At 36.1% G+C, this 17,952-nt stretch overlaps 1 protein-coding gene across 2 annotated transcripts in view; it reads right to left on the bottom strand.

The window, feature by feature from the left end:
- Positions 1-13,513: 13,513 nt before the first annotated feature.
- Positions 13,514-17,952, bottom strand: part of EDIL3 (EGF like repeats and discoidin domains 3) — a 472,512-nt gene continuing 468,073 nt past the window's right edge. For both annotated transcript variants that reach the window (XM_004477129.4, XM_023584262.2), the window contains one exon: positions 13,514-16,565. In XM_004477129.4, the coding sequence (XP_004477186.2) occupies positions 16,416-16,565 (150 nt within the window). In that variant the 3' untranslated portion in view covers positions 13,514-16,415. The remainder of the gene's footprint in view (positions 16,566-17,952) is intronic.

Here is a 17,952-nt window from a genome sequence, read left to right on the forward strand (position 1 = left end):
AGCCATTTTAATTTTGGTAATGTGAAATATAGACAATAAACTATAACATATTTGTACGAATATTCTGTTTCATTTGCATTCCTGAATGAATTTCTGGTTAAAATATTCCGATAAATAGTCTTTGAAGGAAAAAGTAACTGAATATTTTGCAGATGGCATGAAAAAGTAAGTCTTGGCAGATTTAACATTTTACCAGCTGCAAACATTTTCTTCAGGAATTGTCAAAAACAAAGGTCAAAGGTGTTGGCTCAATAAAAGTGTTTTTCATATGGGGGAGCAGTTTGCATCAGCATCTTGCTCTGTTTTTCCTGCCCCAGATTCCACCATCATTATTTTCAAATTCTCAGTGTTCACACAATTTGTCTACTTGTTTGATAGGTCTCCAAATTCCAGCAACTGAGTAGCCACTTAATAAAAATTTACTGAATGAATAAAGAAGATTACAGAAGTTACTTTCTTTTTTAAAATCCAACATTTAAATGGACCAATGATAACATCCTTACTACAACTGTTCCAGCCATTTTTAAAAGGCTAGAATAAGATGAAGAGAAAGATGGAGAATCTCCATAGCCATTTTAGGTACAACTTGCAATCCATAGCATAATCGGTGGAGAGAAAGCAAATGCTGAGATTTTCACATGTATGCTTAGGATTTTAGTAGCATAGAAATATTGCAGAAAATGTTAACTTCATTGCAAAACAGTAAAATATCAAGTCTTCCAAACTGAAGGATTGCTTTTAGTAAAAATAGTAGACATTGGAACTCAACAGATCCCTCTCTGCAGTGCCTAGGACGCTAGCTAGAAAAAGGTACTTCTCTGGGAAGATGACATGCACAAAAACTACTATCCACTGACAGATCTTCTTCAGAATTTTTGTTTGGCAAAAGGAGAAGAGTCTGGATTTCAGCCTTACATTTGCTCCTTGGCCCAGCCACTTTGTGCATAGCACAACCTGCCTAACCATATACAGCTGCTGTTGCCGTAAATCTTCATCTTTGATATTTTCTTGGGTCCTTTTGTTTTACCTTTAGTAGAAACTCAATGAATTTCTTAGATGAAAGAATACCTGCAGGACAGGATTCAAGTTGTTATTTACTGTGGAAATGGCTTAAAAAAGAAATAGGAATACACGTATGACAATGTGCTTAAGAAAGAAAAGAACATTTTGCCCAAATCATGATCTGAAATAACTTAATATGCAAAAACACATTAGAGGTGATCAGGTACTCACAGTGGGTTCAATGTGAACATCAATCAGCCTTGCAGGGGCTTTTGTTAAATAAGTTTAACAAAAGATAAACAAGATAAGGACTATAAAATAATATTTTTACCACATTCAACATGCCTTATCTTATTTGATGTTTTCCATTTGTAGAAGATTATTGAACTGTTCAATAGGTTAAAAAATAATTGGAGAGTGATGAAAGGAGCAAAAAATATATGTATTTTTTCCTGGAAAGGACAGAATAAAGTAATCATACAAAGATGATAACTACTAGTTTTCTGAGTTTAGTGAAATATATGGATTCAGTCTTCAGCAAAGATGTAATTCAAGTAAAAGGGATAAAACTCAGTGCCCTTTAGACTTGCTAAAGACTTACTTAGGTTATAGCATCCTTTCTTGAAAATATTTAGAGATGGGATGACCATAACCCAGGGAATTAAACATTTAAACAAATGCATCCCATAGTTGGAATGCATTCCTTAATATCAATTGTCTGAGAGTCTTTCAGTTTATTCTGGTTTATTGATTTAAAAAATAGACTGAAAACTCACTGTTTAAATCAGATTATGGAAATTTAATTTACTGATTACATAATGTTGCCCAGGGTTATTTATCACTGATTAAGCTGCTAGTTCTACTAATTGAAAATTCTCCAGGGAATCAAAAGACATTGCCATCCATTTATGTAAGAAGTTGGCTTCTTACATTTTGTTAGCACCAATACCTTATTTTCTAAGATATTATTTATTATTCATTTTTCTCTTCTGTTTGAATGTATGTTAATACTTAAATATAGGAAACTAGGACCCAATACATGGTTTGTGTGCTTTTTTTCATTATACGAAATTCTTTTTTCATATAGTATGAGTCAATGCCCACATGGGCGAAATCTGTGATAAAGTAGAGGTAAGTAGTTGTGCAGTGAAAGGATAAGATGGGGGCATAGGGATACTATTGGGTTGGGCTTTGCAGGCTTGAGGGGGGCTAAGGTTGGGAGGATGGGTCAGATGACCCAAGGAATTGGGGAGAGGGTTGGGAGGGGGAAGCAAGTGAAATATGGGAGATTGTTGGGTATGTGGTTGAAACTATAATGTTGAGAAAATGCTTTAGAAAATATAATAAGGAAGGGTAATGGTTTAAGGTGTTTGACAAGGAGGCATCTGGCACAGGATACACCTGGGGCAGGTTTCTAAGAAGTGTATGAGTGCACATCATGTCATAGTGTGTTATATCAGTGGGTGGAGACCCATACAATGAGTGGGAAGGTATTATACCCTCATCCTGGAGAAGCATGATGTTCTCATACAGAGTGGAGGGTATCTCTCAAGAGCATGGGTAGCTCCCAAAGGGGAGGACAGACTAGTGTGTCAAACCCTCAGCATTGTTGCAAGTATCTATGCATCTTGTCCTTCAAGCATTGAAGCTTGGCTGTCACTGTGGGCCCTGATGGGAGGGGGAGAGAGGAATAGAATAGTTGGAAGAGGGGGTAATTGGGGGGCAATGGGAGTGTTCTGCATAATCCTGCAATGATGGATACAGACCATGTTAAATATCACCAAAAACTTATAAAGGCGTATGGTCTAAAATGTAAACCATAATGGAACCAAAAATTTGTAAAAGTGTACAGTTACAGTCTAAAATGTAAACCATAATGTAAACCATAATGGAACCATGGTTGGTAGCTGTGTTTCAATATCTGTACATCAGTTGCAGCAAATGTAACATCCTCATGTAAAAGGATCATTGCTGGGGAAGGGGGAAAGGGTTTGATATTGAGTATGTAAGAGTTCTTCATATTCTATATGTGACTTTACTGTGACCTAAAACTTTTTTGAAGACATAATAAAAAAAATGGATGTAGACACTGAGGAAGAAATGGAAGAGATTGCCTTGCCACTGTAGATACAGGACAACACCTACTACAGTGATGAAAGGCGAAACATCAAAAATTTTTTCATACGATATTTTTCATTTTTTAATACCCCAATTGATTTTTTACTTTACTTTAGTTTTTATAAATTATTATATATTCTATTTCTAATCTTTAAACCTATCATTACCATTTCATTTTCCTATTAATTGAATTTGGCAGTATATTAGATGTCATTTTTGAAGAAGTTTTGGATCACAGAAGGATTCACTTATGGCAGGGGAGGAGCACTGATGCAGGATGTCATTGATGGGGAAATGCATGGGTGGGAGGGAGTTCTCCAGGGCAAGCATATAGGGCATATAGATCTGTTTGGATGTTCATTGGATATTGACATAGGGTGTAGAATTTCACATGACAACTGAGGAAGTGCTGAGTTCCCATTCTGGGAAACTCTGTTGTACTCCCCAACAGAGCAGCAACAATACCCCAAGTACAAGGACAAAGATCAGTGAAGAAAGAAGGTCCAGTGATGGGCCCTTGATACTGATGACTATGCTTAAGAGCCTGTGTACTTGAAATTTCAACTAGGCCTAGAGCTCAAGGGTGCCTAAGAGTTACCTCTTGAGAGCCTCCATCTTGCTAAAATGTGGCCACTCTCTAAGTCAAACTCAGCATGTAAATGCATTACCTTCCCCCCAGCATGGAACATGACTTCCCAGGATGAGCCTCCCTGGGACTGAGGGATTACGACCAAGCACCTGATGGTGATGCAACTAGAAAAAAACCTTGACTAAAAGGGGGAAATGGTAAAGACAAATGAGTTTATCTGGCTAAGAGACTTCAAAATGAGTTGGGAGGTCATCAGAGAGATTGAGCTTATGCACATCTCAGCAAGGCCTCAGAGACAGTCAAAGTAGATACAACCCCAGATAGTGGTGCTCCTGAGGGCTACGGAGACACCCAGGCCCTATGGTCATGACAGAAGGCACTGGAGTCAATGCCTTGGCAGTGGGTCATACTTTGGAATTTGTGCTCCTGAGTGTGATGGAGTGGGACTCAGATGTGACCTCTCTGTGCATGCCTCCTATGTCACTTTTACTGAACTTGTGTTTGGTGCTGGGGTTGGTGTATGCTCAGGAGATTTGAATCTCTGGACTGTGTATATGCCAGCTGGGCCCTGAGCCTCAGCAGAGTTGTAACACCTACTCTCTGGTTCATTGGCTTACCCAGGTCAGCTAATAGTGAGATGAGGCAGTCAACTACCACACCAGGGAACCAATAGAGTCTACAGCTGCAAACAGGAGAATTCCACCCATCAACCATGTGGGTTCTAAGCCCCCTCTCAATTTAAAGGTGGAGTGGACATTGTCCTCCCAGAGTCTTTATGATGGAAGAATAAAATATGGATTAGAGTGGGAAAAAAATTGGAAATGTCTATGATTTTCCTTATCTATAGAGCACAATTTTTAATTTTTTTCTTAAATATAAATATTTTTTATTATTGCATTAGTGATCTCATGCTCTCCACATGGAAATATTCCATTATATTGTGTCTTTGAATAGCAGACACTTTGACATCTTGGGTTTACTAGTCACATTTTAAGAAAATAATGCCTCCAGATATCTCAAATACTTCCTTAGCTATTCAGTCATTTGTGGGCTTTTCTTCATATATTCATGTGATGATTATTTTAATGGTTAGACTCATGTGTCAACTTGGCCAGGTTATGGTGCCCAGTTGTTTCATCAAGCAAGCACTGGCCTAATTGTACTGCTAGGACATTTCCTGGACTTAAATTATGCGAGTTATTGCATTTATGGCTGATTACATCTACAATAAACTGAGGAGATGGTTTTTGGCAATGATAGATGGCTCATACAATCAGTTGAAGACCTTAACAAAAGTGATTTCAGCAGTCAGAGAGAAAATACCCATCTCTACTTCAGACAGCCAGCTTCTCCTGGAGAAATCATTGAACACCTTCATTAGTGTTCCTGGCTTGCTGCCTACCCTATGGAATTTGGATTCATGCAGCCCCAAAGTTGCATGAGACAATTTTATAAAGTCTCATAATATTTTCAGATATCTCCTTTTGGTTCTGTTTCCCTAGAAAACCTTGACTAATATACTGGTGTATTGAGTTATTTAGGACAATGAGAAATTCCACAATAGACAGTGATTTCTTGGCTAGAGGCAAATCCTTCTTGTTCCTCTAGTGGTAGGTAATGAGGTGTATTTTCAGTGTCCTTTGACTTAATTGTAGAAAACAAGTATTGAACTGGCAGGTGGGGGATCAGGAGGTATCACAAGATCTAAGTAAAAATTATATCCTTGCAACCTGGAAAAATCTAACTTTTTCTTTTTTGCAAAGAGACCTTGAATGGTAAAGCTTGTCATGAATGGTAGAGGATGGTTTAGATATCATGAATATTAAATTTGATGGTTTGTGTGGCATCTTAGATATCACTTCCCCTAAACTGACCTACCTCATTGCCTTGTATATTTGACTCTGTTCTTTTTTATATGACTCTGTTCTTTCTTTTTAAAGATCTATTTATTTGTTTGTTTGTTTATTTCTTTCCCCTCCCCTGCCGCCCAGTTGTCTGCTCTCTGTGTCCATTCACTGTGTGTTCTTGTGTCCACTTGCATTCTTGTCAGCGGCACCAGAAATCTGTGTCTGTTTGTTGCATCATCTTGCTGCGTCAGCTCTCCATGTGTATGGTGCCACTCCTGGGCAGGCTGGACTTTTTTCATGCGGGGCAGCTTTCTTTATGGGGTATACTCCTTGTGCATGGGGCTCCCATATGTGGGGGATACTCCTGTGTGGCATGGCACTCCTTGCATGCACTGTGCTTGGGCCAGCTCACCACGCAGGTCAGGAGGTCTTGCGTTTGAACCCTGGACCTCCCATGTGGTAGGTGGAGGCTCTATCCATTGAGCCAATCTGCTTACCTATGACTCTGTTCTATGTCCTCTTTGAATGTTGAACATGTTTTTGTCACAGCACACATCATAAGATAATTGTTTTCTTTCCTGTCTACTCCTACCCCTACCCTCTTGACTGTGAGTTCCTGGAAGACAGAGTCTTTTTATGGCTGTAATTCCAGAACTTCACATGGTAGCTGGCACAAAATAGATGTTTAAATTTTGCTGAAAGAATGATTAAAAAAATAAGTTGGTTAATTTTAATATTTTCTTAAAACTAATATAGTGGTTTCTTCAGTGTGTTATTTATGAAAGAAATTAGGTTTTATTTATATCTCTGGGGAAAGTGAAATCATATTTTAATATTTTATAGGACCCAAATTACTGCCTAATTCTACAATTTGAAGGCATAAGTGTATGTGATGTTAAGCTTAGGTAGAAAAACCCTTGAGCAAGGAATTATTAGTATGAATATTAGTCTCAAAGATAGGGCTAGGAGGTTACAGTGATAGTATAGGGGGAAATTAGAAATGGATTTGTAAGCCAGAGGCAACTGTGGAAAAATCCACTCAAAAAACCATGATCTGCATATGTTTAACCCAAACTGGCAGGTCCTGGTTCTCCCTGTACCCCATTTCCCTAGGCAGCTTTGATTCATGTTGTGAACCCCCCTTCAAGTCATACTCAGCACTTGGATGCATCTTGCCCAGCAGACCTAATAATGAAATGCAATGGGGAGAAGCTGATATTAGAAAATTTTATGGGGATCAGGCAAAGGGGTTTATCTAACACAGAAAAAAATCACATGATTCACTGTTTAGTGTTTTATTTTTTCTCCTAAAAGCTTCTCAGGCCTCTAGCACCTCATCTCTTTTCTCTCCCCGCCAAGACTCTAAAAGCCTCCTATTGACAGGATTCATCCAAATTTGGCTCTAATTGTGTGCTGGCCACCTGGACACCAAAACCAGGTGGCTAGCAGATACCACCCCATTTAGAAAGCAGTTCAATGACCATGTTGCAGTGGTGGCTTTCACCCTCCTATGACTGTGATTCTGAGAAAGAAAAATAATTTACACTGTGATAAAAAAATTACACAGATACATACCAATGTAAGTGAAATAAAAATTTTATTAAAGAATTTTTATAATGGACTGATATTTCTCTCCCCTTCCTTCAGCTCCCGTCTCTTCCCCTCTCTATTCCTAGTGTATTTAATTAAAAAAATACTGGTCCTGATCCACCAATTTCTCTTCACTGACAGTTTGAAAAACATTGAAAAAAAAATATTGTTTAAATATGCCTCCGGAGTTTCAGTCTGCATCCCCAGCAGTTCATCAAGGTATTTATGCCAATAAGAACAGATTTCTTGCAAGGACATTTCTGCTGTTTAAAAAATATATCAGCCCTGTCCCAATTAAGATGGTGGCATGAGAAACTTCAGTGCTCCATCGTTCCACAGAAGTACTGAAAAACCAGTAAGAACTGGCAGAAACATCTTTCACAAAGCTCCAGAAACAGTTAAAGGACTGCAGTAACAGGGAAAATCAAGAAAAAGACACTGAAAAGTGGTAGGATCTCATGGCTACCTGGCCCTACCCCTTACCCCAAACTGATTTGTCATAGAATTGTCTTGAGCTCTCAGTGTGGGTCCCTGGTCCCAGTCCAGGGGGAGCTGGGTGACCCTTACACACATCCTGGGAGCATGTTTGTCTGGCCCAGTCTCCCTGGTGGTGGCCTGAGGGGCTGAACAAGGACTCTTGTTACAGGCTCACAGTCCCAGAACTTGCCCTGCACATAGAATGCAGCTAACAGAGCTCTCCTACAGCAGGCTGTGAGAGAGAAGTCAAGTTGTGCTGCATGGGGCAAGAGATTGCTGGCAGTACCAGGACTGTGAGGAAACTTTTTCCTAAGGAAGAGGGGACATTCAGAACCATGTTAATGGGAGAATTCCTAGGGCCACATGTGCTTGCTGAAGACAAGAGGCATGTACAGAAAGTATCAGTGAGAACCTTATGCTTTGGCCTTGAACTGTTCTCCAAATTCCTTATATGGATAAACCCTGAAGGAGAGCACTTACACAGGTCAGTCTGCAAAGTCTGGGAAAGGTGTTTTCGTTTTCGTTGTTGTTAGGTGATGGCATTCAAGGAAAGTTCTGTCATAACACTAGCTGGATATAACTTATGGATCAGATACTTCAGAGTCTAATTTCCAGTGAGAGCACATTAAAATATCAAAATGTCCTGGTTTCAAACAAAAATTGCAAAACATACAAAGAAACAGGAAGTGACAGCCCAGACAAATGAGAGATTAAAGCATTAGAAACCAGCAACGAGGGGAACAAGACCTGAGACAATTCAATGGCTTTAAAATATGGTCCTAAAATGGTGAAAGAACTAAAGGAAAACATGGACAAAGAAATAAAGGATATTAGGAAAATAATAGATAATACAAAGAGACTATAATGATAGATAATAAAATTATGCAAAGAAGTGAAATATAGTAGAAAGCCACAGCAACGGTGTAAACCCTAGAGGAGTAAAGGGAAGATTGGAGCTGGCAGAAGAAAGAATTAGTGAACTTGAAAATAAGATATTGAAATTATACCATCTGATGAGCAGAAAGAAGAAAGAATGAAGAAAAGTGACCAGTGCCTGATGGCACCTATGGGACACCATCAAGTATACCAGTATATGAAGTATGGGAATCCCAGAAGAAGAAGAAACAGAAAAGAACAGAGAACATACTCAAAGAAATGATGACAGAAAACATCCAAAATTTAATGAAAGACATGAAGATACACATCCAAGACACTTGATGAGCCCCATTCATGATAAACCCAAATAAAACTACACCACAGCATATTATACTCAAGCTGACAAATGCCAAGGATAAAGAAAGAATTCTGAAATCTGTAAGAGAGAAGCAAAGTATCAAATCATACAAGAGAGCTTAAATATGGTTAAGTGCTGTTTGCTCATTGGAAACCATGGAAGAAAGAAAGCAGTAGAATGACATATTTAAAGTGAAAAATTTGCCAGCTAAGAATTCTATATCTGGCAAAACTGTCTTTCAAAAATAAGGGAATGATTAAGACATTCCCAGATAAACAGAAGCTGAGGGAGTTCACCAGCACTATAATAGCCCTACAAGAGATGACAGATATCTGAAGGTTGAAAGGAAAGGACAGTAGACAATAGACTGAAGCTGCATAAAGAAATAAAGATCTTCAGGGCTTCTATGGAAAGATGGAGCCCTGAAGTTTTCTCTTTAAATGGCAGCTATATAACAACAGGGGTAAACGTAATAATAAATACCAGTATTATTGTATATTTGGCTTGTAACTCCACCTTTTACTTCCCTTAGGATTTAAAGGGGAATGCATTGGGAGGTGGATGTGGCTCAAGCAATTGGGCTCCTGTCTACCATATGGGAGGGCCTCCTGGTGAAGGCAAGTTGGCCCACATGGCAAGCTGGTAGCCTGTGCAGCTAGTGACCATTGCAGAAAGCTAACCTGTGTGGAGAGCTAGCTCATGTGGAGAGTTGGTGCAACAAGATGATACAACGACAACAACAAAAGAGACATAGAGGGAGAAGAAAATGAGAGACACAACAAACCATGGAGCTAAGGTGGCTCAAGTGATTGAGTGCCTCTTTCACACATCAGAAGGCCCCAGGATCTGTTCCCAGTGCTGACTAAAGAGAAGACAAGAAGAGAAAACAAGCAGACATACAAGAACGCATGGTGAATGGACACAGAAAGCAGACAGCAAGTGTAAGTGGCAAGGGGTGGGGGGATAAATAAAAATAAAAAATAAATCTTTAAAAATAAATAAGTAAAAGGCATGAAATGATAAATCAGACTCACAATGTAATTTTGACAAGACCTATGTGAAGGTAGGGCAATAGAGGGATATAAGATCATATTTTGTTTTATTATTGAAGTTAAGTTGGTATCAAAGCAAATGAGACTTTTGTAGATTTGGGATGTTAAATTTAAGCCCCATAGTAAGTACAAAAACCATATCAGTGACTATGTCAGCTCACGGAGAAAGAAATTAGAGTACACATTTCCAGGGGAGGGTAAATGAGGGACAGAATTTAAGTGCATAATGGGCACAGGGTTTCTCTGGTGAGTTTGGAAAAATTTTAGTAATAGAAGTTGCTGAAGGTACCACAACAGTGTGAATATGATTAATCCCACTGAATAGCGTGTTTGGAAATGGTTGAGATAGGAAATTTATGTGGTATACATGTTCACACCATTAAATAAAGAGAATGAAACTAAAGAGACTGTGACAATTAAATGCAATAATATGTGATCCCGAATGGGATCTAACAAGGAAGGAGAAAAGGCTCAAATGGACTTTATTGGGACATATGAAGAAACTGTGATACAGGTTGTAAGGTTTATATCAGTATTACATTTCTTGAGCTTGATAAATATACTTAAGATGGTTTCATAACTGTATATCCCTGTTCTTAGGAAAAGTACATCACAGTATTAAGTGTTTAATGAACATGATGTATGCAAACTGCATTCAAGTGCCCAGAAAATGGATTGAAAAATAGATAGATGGTGGATAGATTGATGGATTTGTAGATGAATTCATGATGCATAGACAGAATGTGGCAAAATATTATAATTTGTGGCTTTGGGTATGTGGGAGGATAAGGGAGTGCTAGAGTTCTCCGTATGGGCTTGTATTATTTTTGTAACTGTCTCCTAAGTTTGAAAATATTTCAAAATAAAAGTTAAGAAAACTTTTCTCATATTTTTTACCTAAAAACCTTGAGAACTTAGGAAATAAATAAATAAAGCTGCTTGAGATAGATTATTTAGTGAGTCTTTTAGAATATGCCATTCTTAATCTCTTTGTTCAATTCCTACCCTTGGACCCAGGAAGAAAATGACATTGGCCTTGAGAAACTCTGTGCTGATTATGTCCACCACAGTCACTATTCTTCTGTGGTTCTCTTCCTGAAAGCTAAAGCCTTTTACAGCTTTTTCTTTAAATGGTTGCTATACACTTAAAAGTGGAACAATGATAAAATACAAGTAAATCCATGCTTAATTTATCATTAAATCATTTATCACTGAAAATATTCCTTCTCTCTTTGCCTATCGTGCATGTAGTCTACTCCTGGGTCTCTTAAAATCTCTACAAAGCTTTGGTCTGATGCTTGCCTAAGTTATCACAAAGCTGTTTCCATATTGGCCACGGGGGAAATGTATTGTTTGAAGGCACCATCAGTCTCCCTGCCACCACTTTCTTGGTGGCAGCAGGTTAGACTATGTTGTAATTCATCATCATTATTACCATATTTATATTTGGACACTGTGATATGCACTATGGGGATTTTACATAAATATGGAAGAATGTGTTTCATGCCTTTGATGTGATCAAAATAAAATTAAATCAGAGGCAGTCATATATGCAATGCTTAGTTATATAATATGGTGGCTATTTGATTATGTTACTATACCTTAGTCCCACAGCATTTGTGTTTTCAAATGACTCAATTAACTTCTTCCAAGATATGCAAACACAATTAAATGAGGAAACTTTTTGAAAAGTGTTCTTCTATTTCTGCTATCAAATTCATCTAATAAAAATAACTCTTGGAATATGTGCCACTTTCCTACTGTGGAAAATGCTTTATTTGGTGGCAATGTAGAAACATCCAATATGAATTATAGGCATTTACTGCAGTAGAAGGAATCCTATTTCCCCCTTTGAAATCAATAGAAAAATTGCTGCTTACACTAGATAGATATCTTTTTTGTAAAGACAAATGACAAAGCATTATGTTTCAGGGTAGATCAGATATTTCTCATCTTGCAAATTGGTTTAATCCACCATTTTATCTGCTTAGATATAAAGACTGCTCAAGTAAAGTGTCCTTTTGCATCTCAACATTTTTCAAAAATAATATTATACTAAATTGATTGCTAATCTATTTTTAAATTAGCCTTTGAAATAAGAGATAGAGAGTATTAGTTTTCTATACATTAGTGCCTCTCAATGCTGAAGTGGTAGCTATTTTTAAATTTTAGGTTATGTAGAGAGAACATTTTCTATTCATGGAGTTATTCTTTTTTCTTTTTATAAAGATTTATTTTTTATTTGCATATTCCCACCGGCTTGTTGTTTGCGGTTGCTATCTGCCCTCTGTATCCATTTGCTATGTGCTCTCTGTGTCTGCTTGTCTTCTCTTTAGGAAAGACTGAGAACCGAACCCGGGACCCCCCATGTGGAAGAGAGGCACTCAATCCCCTGAGCCACCTCAGCTCCCTGGTTTGTTGTGTCTCTCATTGTCTTTCTTCTTTGTGTCTCTTTTTGTCGCACCGTATTGTTGCATAAGCTCGCTGTTCCCGCCCGCTGCACCAGCTCACTTTCTCCAGGAGTCACGGGGAATCAAATTCAGGATATCCCATATGGTAGGCGGAAGCCCAATCACTTGAGGCACATCTGCTTCCTGGAGTTATTCTTAATGCATTTAAAAAAACAAAAGTAAGTTTCAAAAGGTCACCTATTTCTGCTAGAATTCTACATATTTTTATTATTTACTCTTGAATCAGTAGTTTAAAAACCTCGTTGTTGCAAATTTTCCTGTTGAATAATTATTGGGCTGTCACAGTGAATTTCTACACTGTATAGACATTGTAATAATTTTTATTGATTGTATTGAAAAAACATGTATAATTACTTTATCTGATAAAAGCACATTTGTTTATATTTCTTTGTGTATAAAAATAAGGCAAATAATGGAACCCCACTGAACCATTTACATGAAAATACAGTTAAATTAGAACCTGTAGGAATGCATAAAATATAATAGAACTATCAGAGATTTACTGAAGCTCAATTAAGGAGCCAACACATCAGTATCTTACTTTTATTTCCTAATTTTTAAAAAATCTTAAAACCTAAAAAGTGGGAAGTGCACAGATTTAATATTTCACCAGTGACTTTTAGAGAGGCAGAAACAGGGTTTATGAAGAAACTTAGTGTTATGATTTTCCTTAAGCAATATCTGGTGTTACACAGATAAATATATTATTGGTATTGTATTATTGCTTTCTCTAGACTGGATTTCTTCATTATACTTCTGAGCATCATGAAGTAAAAAAATAGAAACAAAAGCAATAGCATCTGATAAATAATGGGCAGATCAGTCCTGGAACACAACATTTTGAATATACATGAGACAAAACATTATTTTGGATCATTGTAATTCAGGGAAATTTCCACAGCTAAAAGGAATAGGAAGAATGCACACATATTAATAACTTTTGAAAGGTCAATTTTACTGCTATCCATTTATATATGGATGGAATTACAATTCTTGTTTTGTGTTGTGTCTATTTGTTCCTGTGCACAGAAAAAAATAAACCTAGCATGCAGTCAAGAGCAGTGGGCAGTCACATTCAGACAATATGTGTATTCTTACAAATGTGTTTAATTACAACTGCTTCAAAAAGTATACCAGATTTTCAAAAGTTTTATTTTAAGTTTGAAGACTAGACAAGGTTGTACTGATTTTACAACATTCTACATGATTTAGGTCTATATACAAAGAGAATAAAACAACATTGGAATAATACACAGCTTGAAAGTTTGCAAAGGTTATTTGTGTCTTAGTTATTTCCATACTTACTGACATATGAGACGCCGGCAGCATTGAGTATTGTATTTCATAATTTGTTGACTAGCAAAGATACAATCATTAGTACCCTACGTCCTCAAAATTCACACTAATTCCAGTGAAGTCATTCAGAAAGAGAAAGTCAACCTTAAAATAAGAATTAGTGACTGTGGTCAATGCTTTTAATAGGATGTAGATAACATGGAGATGCTTGGATTTTCAATTTCAGAGATCGTAAAAATTGTATTATAGTGATTCAATATGGTGAAGACTAGGTGAGTCTATTGTGTGTTTGGCCTATGAGATTTTATTTATTTTTCTATAAATTTAAATAGAATACGTTTGCTTCAGTTTATGCCATTGAGATAAAAGACACAGAAGCTACAGTCTACTTCACAATATTTTTCAACATTTCCACATGAGGGAATCTCTTTGTTTTCATCAATTTTGAGCATTACAAGACAAACAGATATCCCATTGGACCTGCTATGTTGGTGAAGAGCATAAAGAACAGAGAGAAACTGTATAAGCCAGAGTAAGTAATTTCAGAGTATTTCTAAAAGATTACAAACATAATTTTAACCAACCTCCTTGGAAAATAATTTTTCTTACAAAAATCTATCAATAACAAAAAAATTCAAGCTGTCACATGAAGTCATGAATAATTTAAAAAATAAATCTTCGCAAAGATTTACTCATAATTTCTGAAGCATACTCTGTTAAGAATGAAGAATTGTGCATGATCTACAAAGGAACATGGTTAAAAATTTGGTAGCACAGTAATGTGGTTATAAAACTTGAAAGATATAAGAAGTATTTGCTACAAATTTAATGTATGTATATTTTCGGACCTAACAAATGATTTTTAACTTGATTTAAAAATTAGTGAATTACAACATTTTAAGCTCTAATTTTAAAGTTACCTTCAAAAAGCAATATTGAGGAAATAGCAATTTTGTTTAGGAAAGATGCTGAAAACTGATCATCATTTCAGTAGCTTCAAACCAGCAATTACCTAAGAACCTGATATAGAAAACTCATGGGCATAGGATAAACATATGGCCAGCTAGTCCTCTTAGAACAACTAATTTAACTCTTATTAAAAAATGCCATTATGATTGACTTTCTCTTTAAATTCTTCATTATAATTGAAGACCATTCTATATATACATCGTTAAGAAATGCTGTTTACACATGGACAGACAAGACAGTAACAGCCTAGTGGCTTTTGTTATGCAGCACAAATAATAAAGGAAAAAAACCTTAGCAGTGTTGCACAGGACCTCAATATTTCGTACAAACACTATACCATCTTTTCCTGGACTCTTAATTTAAAACTCTGATAATTCTGTCTAAGCCTTATAAAATAAATACCCATAAAGCATATAAATTAGATGTTGAGGACTTTTATGGAGGCTGCGTGAGCTTTAATTTGAGAGACATGTCAATGAAACCTCCATTATCAATAATGAATTGTTATGATAATTGCTTATTTTTTCAGGACATTTGAAGCAAAATAAATAGAAATCAATTTTCATCTTGGAAATGGTTTACTACTCTGTCATTAGCAAATACTTTTTTCTCACAAATAACTACACAAAGTGTTTTCCTGGGAAACCACCACCTGCTTCAAACCTCAATAAAATTTTTATTTCACAGGAAATGCGGAGATGAACAAAGAAATGATGAGTATGTCTGACCAAGCAATCCAGTAATATATTAATATTTGCTTGCTAAAAATATAGTACTTGTGAAAAATAGACAAAGAAGTCATGATTTTATTATTTTAAAAGAAAAGATAAAGCCATATAAAAATCATCAAAACAAAGGGAAAATTTAAGTTTAATGGACTTAATACATATTATCTTCTGTTTATTATTTTGCAAAATGAAAGTATGGGATTCTTTATAAAGGAAGTATTTTTGAAATGACATAGTTACCGCTTCCTTCGAAAATAAAATTGCAGATTCAATATACTAATATTAAATACAGATCAATTTACTGATAATTAATCATGTTCCATAAACTAAAAAAAGAATAAAACATGGCACTTCTTTTAGGTAAATAATAATAAGAAATACAACTGGAAAGCATATAGACTTATTCAGGCAATATACAATATAAAAGGATAATAGAATAGAACTCAAAGGAAAGAGAACCACAATGCTCTGATTACAAATAATAAAAGTAAAAGGAAGAATATAATATCAATTAGTACTGCACATTATGGAGTCTTCTTCAGGATTCTTTTATAAACACTGACAGTGTTTGGTAGGCACATAGAAACAATTAGGATAATGCATATTCATTACTGAAGGAAAAATAAACACCTTATTGCTCACATCGCAGTGTTCCTTTTTAAGAATTAGTTGAGTATTGATTTTAAAAGCTTTATCACCTCTTGGTTTTATTTGATAACTGAAAGATTTCATTTTACTCTTGTTATAAAAGAATGCTACTTTCTTTCTCTAATATATTTCAACCAGTGTGAAAATTTCAGAAAACAATAGAGGAAAGTAATTCACGGTTAATGTGATGTTACTTAAGAAACTTAAACAATAAAAATAAAATTAAACCATTGAAAAAGGCAGGCTTAGACCTCCTTAAAAAGACAGCAGCCTACCATAAATTGAGCACTTTTCCATGAAAAAACTCCATTCAGTTTCCTACAGATTTTGCACAGTTCATTCCATGAATATACTTTTGGGGAAACAGAGAGAGGGTGTGGGCTGTGGACCCTCCTCACTCTTCCTCTGTGCAGCCCAGCAGCTCTGACCGCAGCGTGATCCTCCCATACCAAGACCAAGGAAGGATTCTTATGTGCCGTGCATAGATAGGAGGGTCGATGACATTTTTCCTGTGGGTGTCATTGTCAAAATTGCCCTGGAAAACCTAATAAAGAAGAGGAAAAATATCAGTTATATAACCTTATTTTCCTTTGGGATTCTTTTTCTTAATTTTTTTTGTTTGCAAATTTTCCCCAGACCTAAGATTGGATAACCATTCATTGTTATCTTCTTTAAAATATATTATGGATTTTTGTTAATGACCAAATTGTTAATTAATGTCCAGTCTAAAGACAAAACTAAGCCAAGAATCAATTGCCTAAGACAAGATTATATCTATCATTTGTATCTGTCTATATCTCAATGTTGTGTTTTGTTTTTTTTTTTTTTTCTTTAACCCAACCAGTAGTTATTTTTTGCTTATATCACAGCCTGATGTCAGTTTGGCAGCTTGCTGAAGGTGCTCTTTTCCAAAGAGTAACTCAGAGAACCATGAAACTTGCAAATTACAGGCATCCTCTAGCATATTTGGCCTCCAAGTTCACTGGGGCAAGGGGAAAGAGGATTAGTAGATTGTGTTAGATGATTTTTTAAATTAAAATTTTTATTTAATTAGAGAAGGTGTAAGTTTAGAGAAAAATTATGCAGAAAATGACAGAATTCCTATATATCTCTACCCACAAATGCAGTTTTCCTATTATTAATTCTTGGCATTAATGTGGTACTTTCAATATAAATGATGAAACACTTTTTATAATTATGATATTATCTATAGTACACAGTTCATATTAAGTTTCACAGTTTGTGTTTGTGCTATAGTTTTATGCATTTTCAAAAAATTTAACCTGGCAACATATATTCAACCTGTAATTTCCTCTTTTGACCACATTCAAATATAAAATTCAATAGTGTTAATTACATTCACACTGTTGTGCTATCATCACCGCCATCTATTATCAAAACTTTTCCATCATCTGAAGCAGAAATTTTATATCAATTAAGCATTAATTCCCTGATTCCTACCCTCATCCAGTCCCTAGTAGCCTCTATTCTAGTTTCTGACTCTGTGGATTTCCAGATTCCAATTATTTCATATCAGTGAGGTCATATAATATTTGTCCTTTTGTGTCTGGCTTATTTCATTCAACATGATGCCCTCACGGTTCACTTTGTTGTGGCATGTATAAGAACTTCATTCCTTTCTGAGGCTGCATAATATTCCATTGTATGGGATATATGACATTTTGTTTATCAATTCACCTGGTGATGGACACTTGGGTTGCTTACATCTTTTTGGCAAGTGTGAATAATGCTGCTATGAACACAGGTGTGCAAGTATCTGTTCCAGTTCCTGCTTTCAATTCTTTTGGGTCTATTCCTAGAAATGGAATTGCTGGGTCATAAGCTAATTCTATATTTAGCTTTCTGAGGAACTGCCAAACAGTTTTGCACAGTGCTTGTACCATTTTATGTTCCCAGTAACAATGGAGTGT

This window comes from Dasypus novemcinctus, chromosome 2, assembly GCF_030445035.2.
Source record: "Dasypus novemcinctus isolate mDasNov1 chromosome 2, mDasNov1.1.hap2, whole genome shotgun sequence".
Classification (NCBI taxonomy): Eukaryota; Metazoa; Chordata; class Mammalia; order Cingulata; family Dasypodidae; genus Dasypus; species Dasypus novemcinctus.